The following is an 11,120-nucleotide window of genomic DNA, read 5'->3' on the forward strand; positions in this document are numbered from 1 at the left end:
ATTCGAGACTGCGGTTTGGAGGGTGCAACTTAGGTAATCGCTTACAAAAAGTGGTGGATTACGGGGTGATGGGGCCTAAAAAGGAAAGTACATTCCTCTTGTTGCTTTTTTTTTTTTTTTTTTTCTCAATAGGATTCCTCCCACTGGATAAACAATGTGATTGTGATAATCTGTGTTTATATGGGGGAAATGGACAGTAATAATGTCAGACAATGGCCATGTAGAATATCAGGGCAACGGTCGACCAATCGATGATCACGGGTCCTCAGCCACCTGGGGTCTCGGAACAACCGCCTTGTGTGGGTGGGGGCGATCTAGGTCCCTCTGGCAGAGAGGCTATTTTGCAATTTAGAAAAAAGAAAAGATACAGGGGAGAGAAAATTACATCGGAGAATTTTCGTAAACCACCATGCTAGTAGTATTAATATCAAGAATAGAATAGGAACTATTAGTGGCAATCATATATATAAGATTTACTATAATTCCTACAATAACATATGATACACCCATTAAACAAAGAGAAAAAGAAACCACGACGGAGAAAAAAAGGAAGATTTGGGGTATTTTTAGAACTTTTTTTTTTTTTTTTTAACCTCATGCAGTAAAGTGGAAAGCCTTCGTTAAATCAAACACATTATTTTGAATAGTAGGAAATAAGAACACCAATATTGTCATTAAGAACAACTATGTAAAAGGAATGCTACAAGAATATACAAGTATATGTTTCCCAAACAAATCTTTTGTTATGTCTACTGATATCTGGTAAACACAAGTTATTTTTGGTAAAAAGACAACAAAAGAAAGAAAGAAATAAACAGGAGCTGTCTCAACATGCACAAATAAGCCTCCCTTTTTGCGTACCTCCAAAAAATTGTAAATTACGTATATATAAAAGGCCAGTTGATTCCAACACTATCAATCCACTGTTTTGTTAGTCCATTAATTATTATCACTAACTTCAATAACACATATCTCTCGCTAATTAAAAAATGTTGAACTTTCCTCTCGCTTTAGCCGCTCTCGCTGCCCTTGGTACCGCACTTCCAGTCGAAAAAAAAGAAGTCTCCATCCCAGATTACATAAAAGAATTTAAAGGTTTCTCTTATACTCCTTTGTATGTATTAATATTTGATAATTTATCATAATTACTTCAATTACTAACATTCTTGTCAGTGATCAAAACAAGGATTGTCGTACCGAAGATGAAATCAAGACTGATCTCGATGTCATCAAGGACTTTGACCTCCTTCATCTTTATTCTTCTGACTGTAACGTCGTCCAATACGCTGCCGAAACCATTTCTGGAAAATTGATTGTTACCGTTAACGACGTTTCCTCCTCTGATGAAATTGCCAGTGACATTACCACCATCCAAGACCAAGTAATTGCCGGCGGCTCCACTCTCAATGATAAGGTTGACACCATCATCATTGGTAACGAATTGATCTACAATGGTTGGTACACCGCTGATGAAGTCACCAATTTCATCACCGAAGCTAAGGCTGCTTTCCCAAACTTTAACGGCTCTTGGATCACCTCCGAAACTGTTTCTTCCTTCTACGGTAACCCAGACCTTTGTGGTGCTGTTGATTACGTTGGTATCAACAACCATCCATACTTCGATGGTCAAACCCCAGAAACCGCCGGTTCCTACGTCTTGGGCCACATTCAAGCTCTTGCCGAATTCTGTGAAGAAAACGGCCACAGCAAAGAGGTTAAAGTTCTTGAAACCGGTTGGCCTTGGGCTGGTAACGCCGATGGTGTTGCCGTTCCATCTAGTGAAAACCAAGTCACTGCTTTGAAGAACATTGCCTCTGCAGCTGGTAGTGACTGTATCGTTTTTAGTGCCTACAACGAATTGTGGAAAACTACTTCTGACTGGGATGTCGAAAGAAGCTGGGGTGTTTTAGGTAATGCTCCTTCTGTCTGGTGAAGAAACCCAAAAGATTAACGACCCAAAATTTCATCGCATTATTACTATTATTTCTTCTTCTTGATACCTTACACTGACATTGAAATGTCTTTGAAAAGTTTTATTGTTATTTCTACTTGTTCGAGATTATTTGGATTATTTTTCTTATTTTCGCATAATTACTCAGCTTTTGATGAGTACCAATTTTTTATTTCACTCTATTATTTACGTTACATGGTTCTTGGTTTTTCAAATCTGCTTGTAAGAACAGGATCAAAAAGTGATTTATTATCTGCCCATCAAGAATATTATTTTTAGAAAATCATGAATGTTATCAATCGAAATGGAATAATAAGGCTGACCTATCATGATAATATACATGTTTATTGTTGTGAAAGTCAAAAGATTGAGCCCAGGCATGTGCTTTGTTGATGTTTTTCAAAACAAAACAAAAAAACAAACACCGAAGGATTTCCATGTACATTCCCAGTTCAGGAATAGCAGTTCTAAACCAAGGATGCCGGCTGCCAAATTCAGCACCGATACGTATTCTCCGAGGTATTTGCTAGTAATTTGATACCTTTTTACTACGTGGTTGTGTACAAAAGAATAATTGTCATCATCATTAATAAGGGAGCTAGCGTGTATCACCATCTTACAATGTGGTTATATTTAGTATTGATCCCCACTGGGACGTCATTTTATCGGTGAGGTTATTTTCTTGGTAGTGGTAAATGTAACTCTATTTGTAATACGATGTACGACAAACAATAAAAATAGAATGGCATCTACGTAATTGTTTCCTATTAATAGCCATGGCTGTTGGTCACTAGGGATAGAACATGTTGTCCCCAGGGTACAATACCCACAGCAACACCTTCTGATAGTACTGTGAGACATGACACAACCCCTTGTCCCATATTGTAAATGATAAACAAACAACCATCATGTAGCGGTTGGCAGTTGGCAACTGGCAATTTCTCCCGCTGTTTCTTTTTTTTCTTCTCCAAAAGGCCAGAAGGATCTCTCTCTGTCACCCCATGCAGTGCGACGCTAAACATAAAATAACCACAACATAAGAATATCCACCATTGCTAGAACACTATGAGATACAATCAATATATATAATCTATATGATATGATAACATCCCTATAAGTACCTATATTCCATAATCATCCCTTCGCCACCCTCCACTTGCCTGCTTGTTTGTCCCCTATTGCTCTTTTGTGTCCATCCACCCCCACCCCCACCGCACCCCACCAGCAGAACCCAACGCACGTTGCTGCACTCTTCCCTATCCGGTGTGTTACGGATCTGGCCTTTTCAAAAATTTTCATCGAATATATAACTCTGACTATTCGCTTGGCCTATTTTCATGTATAGATTCATATTTTCTCCAATAACCACTTCTGCTTTTATAAATCAATTCACAATGAAGCTTTCTACCTCCATCCTTACCTCCGTTCTTGCTGGTCTCACTTTGGCCAGAGAAGTCGAAGTTCTTGAACCTTCCAAGAGAGACGTCTCTGTCCCAGATTGGGCCACTGGTTTCCTCGGTACCACCTATACCCCATTTGACCAATACAAGAACTGTCGCTCTGCTGACCAAATCAAAGAAGATGTCGGTTACTTGTCCAGCTTCGAAATCCTCAGATTGTACTCCAACGACTGTAACGTTGTCCAATACGCTGCCGAAGTTTTCCCAGGTAAATTGATGGTCGCCGTCAACGACATCTCCTCCACTGATGCCATCAGAGCCGACCTTAACTCCATCGCTACCTCCATCGGTTACGCTGGTAAACAATTCAACGACGCTGTCCACTCTGTCATTGTCGGTAACGAATTAATCTACAACGGTTGGTACACCGCTGCCGAAGTTGCTAACTTCATCAACGAAGCCAGATCCATCTACCCAGATTTCCCAGGTATGTGGACCACCGCCGAAACCGCCTCCTCTTTCTACGGTAACCCAGACCTTTGTGGTGCTGTCGATTACGTTGGTATCAACAACCATCCATACTTCGATGGTCAAACCCCAGAAACCGCCGGTTCCTACGTCTTGGGCCACATCGAAGCCGTTGCCGAATTCTGTGAAGAACATGGTCACAACAAACAAACCGTCACTTTGGAAACTGGTTGGCCATGGGCTGGTAACGCCGATGGTGTTGCCGTTCCATCTAGTGAAAACCAAGTCACTGCTATCAAGAACATTCAATCTGCTGCTGCCAACGATTGTATCTTGTTCAGTGCTTACAACGAATTGTGGAAGACCAGTTCCGTCTGGGACGTTGAAAAGAACTGGGGTTTCATGGGTAACGCCCCTTCTGCTTGGTAATCTATTTGCTAAAAAAAAACGTCCATTTTATTATTTATTCCCCTGATTTTAAATCTTTCGCTCTGAAGCACAAGGTACCTATCCTTATTCTTAATGGGGCCTTGTTGCTAAACATGATATCCTAGATAACTCATATCCACTTCTTTGCATTTTTCATCTTTACACCTTTCTTCGTCATCAACTTTTTAATTCTTGATATATTTGTTTACGTCAAAACATTGAAATATATATTATTGCTCTGTATTATACATCATCAAAAAGTAGCATTGTTATGATTCGAATTCGCACCTGGTGGTGCACCCCCCCATGACAGCCCCTGCACCGGGTGACCGATTGCAACTAGTCGATGATCATCGAATGAACGTAGTCCATCACCGCCCGAAAACACCATCAAAATCATCTTATATGACCTCCACTTTATTTCACCATCATCGTCAGATATAAATAATAGTACGTTGCTGCCCGCTGTATATAGCCCCTTAAGGAAAAAGAAAACCAGAATTCCAATTTTCTTCCCCAAATAATTGCTTTTTTCTTGTTGTTGTTTGTTGTTTAGTTGTCATTACACAAAAAAAGCGTTGGTAACCGTCAAACAAACTGCCATTCCTCCCATATAAATCACATCATCAGTGATCCACATATTTCGATACAGATTGTAACCCGAGTACCAAAGTTGCTTCCTCGATATCTTCAAAACAACTAACAATAATAATTCTCGAATGGCAGCCGCTAGCGCCAACAATTCTACAGCTTCTACTGGAACTGCAAGTACCACAAATAACAGCAGCTTTTCCCGTGCCCCTTCATCATGGGACACACAGGACGACATTTTGCTTCGCCATTTAAAAGAAGAACAAAAGCTCGGCTGGAAAGAAATTGCAGCGCACTTTAATAACAGAACTCCAAACGCCTGTCAATTTCGTTGGAGAAGATTACGGTCCGGGGTATTGAAGAATACCCAAACCCCTACAAATCAGCCATTGAAAAGAGCGATAAATGCTGCTAAAGCAGCAGCGGCGGCTTCGGCAAACAATAATAAAAATAATAATAATAATGGCGGGACCAATGATGGTTTGCATGGGGTGCTTGCTGGTCTTAATGCTTTAAGCTCTGGAGTTAGGAATGGCTCGCCAGGATTATTAGTATCTTCAAACTCATCACCTTTACAAGATAGTAAAAATGCTAATGGTGGAACCTCATTGTTTGCTAGTTTAATGGGCAATGGAACCACCACTGCAAAAGCCAGATTAACTACTAATCCTAGCAGTGGGCTATCGGCCATGAATTTTGGAACCAATGCCCCTCCTAATTACACCAATTGGAGTTTCAGTTCTACCGGTGCATCATCTAATTCCATAGCATCAAATTCCCATAATATTGGCTCCCCACCAGATAGTAATGATCCGCTTTCTAATAGTCTATCATCTCTCAACTCGTTAGACTCTGCTACATCAAATAAAAACTCGTTCAACTTGTACAGTAGCCAAGGGGCGACCCATGCAATGTCAACCAACAGTATGAATTTCGACCCAACAGTACCTGGCTCTGCAGGAAATAGTTTTCTGCAAACACTTATGCTGTCGTCTAGTCAATCATTACCTTGGTCTCATGATGAAGATGAACTCTTATTATCCAAACGTCGCCGGGAGTTGAGTTTAACCGAGTTGAGTATATTGTTGCCTTGCCGTACCGAGGAGGATATTTTAGGTCGTATTAGGTTACTTGACTCTCAAACACGAAGTCAGCCGAGAAAAGGAAGCGCTACAAGAAATGGATCGGTGATCACGTTGTATGCGGGGGAAAATGATAGTCATAGTGATGTGACAATGCGAGAATCAAGGGGTAGTGGTATCAATGGCTATGGCTTACATACTTTATCAAGAACTTTAAGTGCTTCTTCCCAGATATCTCTTAATTCCAATACCTCCAGCTTTTCTTATGCTACGAACAATAACCCTATTCCAACCAGTGCAGGCGGGAACAACAACAATAACAGCCTCCGCAACAATAACGAAGCTGCATGCACCACGTCAAAACCTTCTAATTTTGCCAATAGTTTAACTAGCAATAATTCTTCACCTTTACCTTCGTCGAAATCTTCACCATTATTATCATCTAGTCAATTACCTTTGCATACGATGGCCACTGGTGAACTCACCAGCATAAATACTGCTAATCCATCGGGAATTCCCTCGGGGAATAATACCCCACTTACGATGTCTGGTATGATGGCTAATAACACCAGTACCAACATTAACACTACAAACGGCATCTCTTCGAATTCTGTTGCCACTTCGCCCCCAAGTATTGTTGGCGGAGGAACCAGTATCTCGTCACTTAGAAGAACATTGTCGCAACCAGGAAGCACCACCAGATCGATCAAACCCCAGATGTTGGGGAAACCGAGTTCAGGAGGCCCAAATCCGGTGATTCTGGAAGTGAGTGTTCATGATTCTTCGTTATCTGAGGACGGAGTATTGACTGACAGCGATGAAAAGAGATGACATAGTTATTTCTATGTAGTTATTATTTATTTAATGTGTAATATATCAATGGGGTAATATTTTATTTTATAAAGTTGAGATTGTAGGAACACTTCGTTAAATGTTGATGATTGATGTACTTAACAACGACGGGTAACTCTGGGCCCGATGGAAAATTTTTTTTTTTAAAAAAAAATCTGTGAGACTATTATCACCATCTCCCCCCTTCTCGAAAATCTCTTTATTGTTATTTGCTTATTTAATTCCAATAAAAAATAAAAATAAGAATGTACGCTAGAACCTGTTTCAAATGTGGTGACACCGGTCACATCGCCAATGACTGTCCTCAAACCGAACGTCTTTGTTACAACTGTCACAAGCCAGGTCACAACTCCAGTGACTGTTCCGAACCACACACCGCTGCTGAAAAGACCTGTTACATTTGCGGTAAGACCGGTCACATCAAGAGTGATTGTTCAAACAACAGTGTCCGTTGTTACAAGTGTCAAAAGATCGGTCACTTCTCCAAGGACTGTTCCAACACCGCTGCTGCTGCTCCTGCTGCCTCTGTTCCAAGAAGCTTTGCTGGTAAGCAAACCACTTGTTTCAAGTGTGGTGGTATCAACCATTTCGCCAGAGACTGTCAAGCTGCCGATGTCAAATGTTACAACTGTGGTTTGACCGGCCACATCTCCAAGGCTTGTTCCAACGCTGAAGGTAGTCGTGAAAAGACCTGTTACAACTGTCATCAACCAGGTCACATCTCCAAAGACTGCTCCATTGCCGCCTAAGTTTGATTGATGTTGTTGATTTGAATGAAATAATGGCTGGAATGAAAAAAAAAAACGGAAAAGTGGACAAAAAAAGTGGCTTTTTTTTACCTTCCTTCCTTCCTGTTAGTTAGTTAGTTAGTTAGTTAGTTAGTCTTGTTGTCGAGTAGGAGGAGATGTTTCTGTATGTTTTGTGGTGTTGATGTGAGTTGTGCTTAAGCGTTGTACCTGGATGATGTGATGATAATAATGATGCTGGTATTTGCAGTATGTCAGATCTATCAAATGCCCCTCATTATTATCTTTATTATCCTTTTTGTTGTTGTTGTCGATATTGAAGTTTGGTTGTTATTGTTGAGATCAAAGTCTGGTGAGTTCGGGCTGATGGTGTTTGATGGTATAAGTACGCTGATTTTGTTGATGCTTTATTTTTTTTTTCCTTGTTTTCCTATTCCAAATATTTTGTTTCCTCATTAAATTACTATTTTTTTTTCTTATTATTTTGTGTATAATGCTAGCTTTGTCCTCTCCTTCACTTCTCTTGTTTTTTTTTTATCTCTTTATTTATCCTTAAATTATTTTTCCCTGCTCGATTTTTTTTTGTTTACTGAAAAGAAATGTCCTTAAAAATCATGGTTTTCCAATTCTTTCAATTGTATGCCGAGGATCCTTGATAATAGAGTCATGACAAACAGATTTGTTCACCAAATTTTTGTTTGTCCTTGAACAAAGAGTTATTAAAAACCCAAAACAAAATACAAAAACAAAAAAAAAACAAACACAGAAAGCTAAACTATAAAAATTCATTCATAGCCCATACTATTAAAGGATCCCATTGTAGATAGCATCCCCGAGTAAGCAAATCTTTTTGATCTCTTCAACATCATGAACTCTAACAATGTTGGTCCTATTGGCAATGCACGCCATGATGATCCCACTTGTACCAATCACCAACTTTTCATTTTCTTTCAAGTTTAGAGTCTCGTTGGTGATCTTCAGAATGAATCTTTTACGACTAGGCCCAACCAATATTGGAAGCTTAGCAAAACTAAGATAATCGTTATTAGCCACCGACTGTTGTTGTGGAATAGATTGATCACCCCAAGGATTCAAACCATGGATTTCATTATAATTTTGCACCGAGGCAGAATCACGGAACAATACCCCGTAATCTCTTAGTTCTCCACAACTCTTTACAAGGTTCAAGTTCTGTTGTAAAGTTTTCGCAAACCCAATACCTGGATCAATGATCATTTGCCATTTGGCCACCCCTGCTTTATAAGCCCGATTGATAGTAATAGCAAGTTCTCTCGCGACCATTCTCGTCACCTCATGATTGACGGTCCCAAACTCCACAATGTTGTCACCATCATCATTGATCAAATGATAATCGGTATGGTTCTTCATGGTTGTTGGAGTGCCTCTGGTATGGTTGACGATATACGGACATTGGAATTGTTTAACGACATCAAAAATAGTCTGATCGTACATCCCCATACTCACGTCATTCACCATATCTGCCCCGGCTTCCAAAGTGGCTTTAGCAGTGTTACCGTAGAAAGTATCGACACTAATTAAGACGTTTCTTAATTTTTCATCGGAAGATTGTCTGATTTCTTTGATCAATGGGACAATACAATTCACTTCCTCTTGGAAAGCCGCCATCATCGTATCGTAATCCTCAATTTTCGCGCCTGGTTTGGTAGAAGTAGCCCCGATATCAAGAATATCCGCTCCTTGATCAACGAGTCTCTGTGCAGTCTTCAAAGCATCATTTACCAAATAATTAGCTCCACCATCCGAGAACGAATCTTTAGTCATGTTAATGATCCCCATGATTTTGGTACGATCGCCATCAAAGTTGAATCTCCAATTATCGAATTGATCACCGTGCTGTTTAAAGTTTCTCCGGATTGGCACCAAGGTGGTCATGTCAGGCTCCGATGATCTTGAAAGTAGCCCTTGATGATGATAATCCAATATATTCTGATTGGTGACCGGGTGAATGACGTCGTTCATTGGGTCCAAGATTTCAGAAAGTGGGTTCAATACAAATAACCGCTCAAGCATTCTAGGATGCGGCACCACCAAGTTCTCATCGGTTTCATTACGATACACGATATTGTCGTAAAGAAGAATATCAACATCAATGGATCTTGGACCATTATCGAATTCCTTGACCCTTCCTAGCTCGTGGTATTCGACCTCTTTAAGAAAGTTGAGGAGTTCAAATGGTGACAAAGTGGTTTGAATCTTAAGAGCCCCATTGACAAAACTGGATTGGTCCAAATAATACATTGGTGCGGTTTCGTAAAGTGATGAGGTGGCTAATATTTCGATCGATGGACATTCGCGTAGACAATGAAGCATACGATAAATGTTCGCCATAGTATTACCTTCATTGGTGCCGAACCCCAAATAAGCAATATGCGAAGCTTTGCCGGTGGTGGTAGTACTAGCCTTGAACATCGAGTCACTGGTGATAGCATGAGATGATGGTGATGATTCTTCTTTGGTGTTACCACTACCATTAGTGGACAAGGCAATAGGAGTTTCTGTAACTAGTTCAAGCCCCACTCCTTCAGAGTTCACCACGGCGTTAAGCTTGGTGATCTTCAAGTTGAAAATATTGACAATCCCAAATTTTTTTCTAAGGTAATCATCGACCGAAGTAATCAATGCTTCAACTGTAAGGAATTCTGTGTTTTCCACGTATTCTGCCAACGATTCAAGTAATTCAAAACTAATGAATTCGTTGAAGTTTTTGGCCAGACATTTTGCGCAAATCTCATCGTAATCGAGCTTCAAATCAACCGTGACGTATTGTTTTTTCTTTCTTTCGAAATCAAAGATCCCAATCTTCGTCAACAACTTGAGTTGATCAAGGAGCAAGTAATTGGTAGGCATTGGAGTTGTTGTTGAGGATGGTGATGATGATGAAGGCTTGGTAAGTTGGTACGACTTTTCAATTCTCAAGTTACGGAGTTTCAAATGGCATCTATCATCTTGCAACACCAAAGTCAATTGATTGACGAATCTATCATTCAAATTAGGTATTTTATTGTTGTGTTGCACGAGTTTTTCAAACATGGTATTTAAAAATTTCGGGGAATCGTCGAATTGACAATTCTCATTGTTGAGGTAATGCAAAATATAATTCAGGACATCGGCATAAGAAATGGAATGGTTTAAATCATCAGTGGGACCAGAGTTTTGAAGCACTGAGTGGTTAAGCCCCAAAAATACTGATAATTTATAGAGCAATGGTTGTTGGTTGATTTCATTCCAGTAATTCTTCCCAATGTAGGCGTTAATCTTGAGATCTTTCACAAAGATCTTTGATGATTGACGTCTCATAGGATTGATTTGCAATGGTTTGGAGGACGGACTCACAAGAGACCTCGATAAAGGTAGCCTAAACATGGTAGGCAGACAAGACTCTCTAGTGGAGAAGACGAAGAACACCAATCATTGCGGGAGATGAGAAGCAATTTTTGAGGATTTTTTTCTGATATTTTTCTTACTATTTTTTCCGCGATGGATCACCTACAATAGTTATAATGGTAATGGAAAGTACCATGATGGTTACAGTGTGGAAATTGCTTAATGGTGGCGCTCT

The 11,120-nt window shown here is 40.0% G+C and overlaps 5 protein-coding genes across 5 annotated transcripts; 4 read left to right on the forward strand and 1 right to left on the reverse strand. All coding sequences in view use genetic code 12, as the record gives it.

Moving 5' to 3' along the window:
• Positions 1-989: 989 nt before the first annotated feature.
• DASC09_053310 (uncharacterized protein) lies at positions 990-1,933 on the forward strand (the record flags this gene model as incomplete). The annotated part of the gene is made up of 2 exons (XM_064998930.1): positions 990-1,114; positions 1,174-1,933. The coding sequence occupies 2 exons, from the start codon at positions 990-992 to the stop codon at positions 1,931-1,933; spliced, it is 885 nt and encodes a 294-aa protein (XP_064855002.1).
• A 1,412-nt stretch (positions 1,934-3,345) lies between these two features.
• Positions 3,346-4,248, forward strand: DASC09_053320 (uncharacterized protein; the record flags this gene model as incomplete). The annotated part of the gene is made up of 1 exon (XM_064998931.1): positions 3,346-4,248. One exon carries the CDS (start codon positions 3,346-3,348, stop codon positions 4,246-4,248), a length of 903 nt encoding a protein of 300 aa, XP_064855003.1.
• Positions 4,249-4,967: 719 nt separating this feature from the next.
• DOT6 (Dot6p) lies at positions 4,968-6,752 on the forward strand (the record flags this gene model as incomplete). Its single annotated transcript, XM_064998932.1, has 1 exon — positions 4,968-6,752. One exon carries the CDS (start codon positions 4,968-4,970, stop codon positions 6,750-6,752), a length of 1,785 nt encoding a protein of 594 aa, XP_064855004.1.
• Positions 6,753-7,018: 266 nt separating this feature from the next.
• On the forward strand, positions 7,019-7,522 carry GIS2 (mRNA-binding translational activator GIS2; the record flags this gene model as incomplete). The annotated part of the gene is made up of 1 exon (XM_064998933.1): positions 7,019-7,522. The coding sequence occupies one exon, from the start codon at positions 7,019-7,021 to the stop codon at positions 7,520-7,522; it is 504 nt and encodes a 167-aa protein (XP_064855005.1).
• Positions 7,523-8,323: 801 nt separating this feature from the next.
• On the reverse strand, positions 8,324-10,924 carry FOL1 (trifunctional dihydropteroate synthetase/dihydrohydroxymethylpterin pyrophosphokinase/dihydroneopterin aldolase FOL1; the record flags this gene model as incomplete). The annotated part of the gene is made up of 1 exon (XM_064998934.1): positions 8,324-10,924. One exon carries the CDS (start codon positions 10,922-10,924, stop codon positions 8,324-8,326), a length of 2,601 nt encoding a protein of 866 aa, XP_064855006.1.
• Positions 10,925-11,120: the final 196 nt, after the last annotated feature.

This window comes from Saccharomycopsis crataegensis, assembly GCF_037102585.1.
Source record: "Saccharomycopsis crataegensis DNA, jcf7180000000087, whole genome shotgun sequence".
In the NCBI taxonomy this organism is placed as follows: domain Eukaryota; kingdom Fungi; phylum Ascomycota; class Saccharomycetes; order Ascoideales; family Saccharomycopsidaceae; genus Saccharomycopsis; species Saccharomycopsis crataegensis.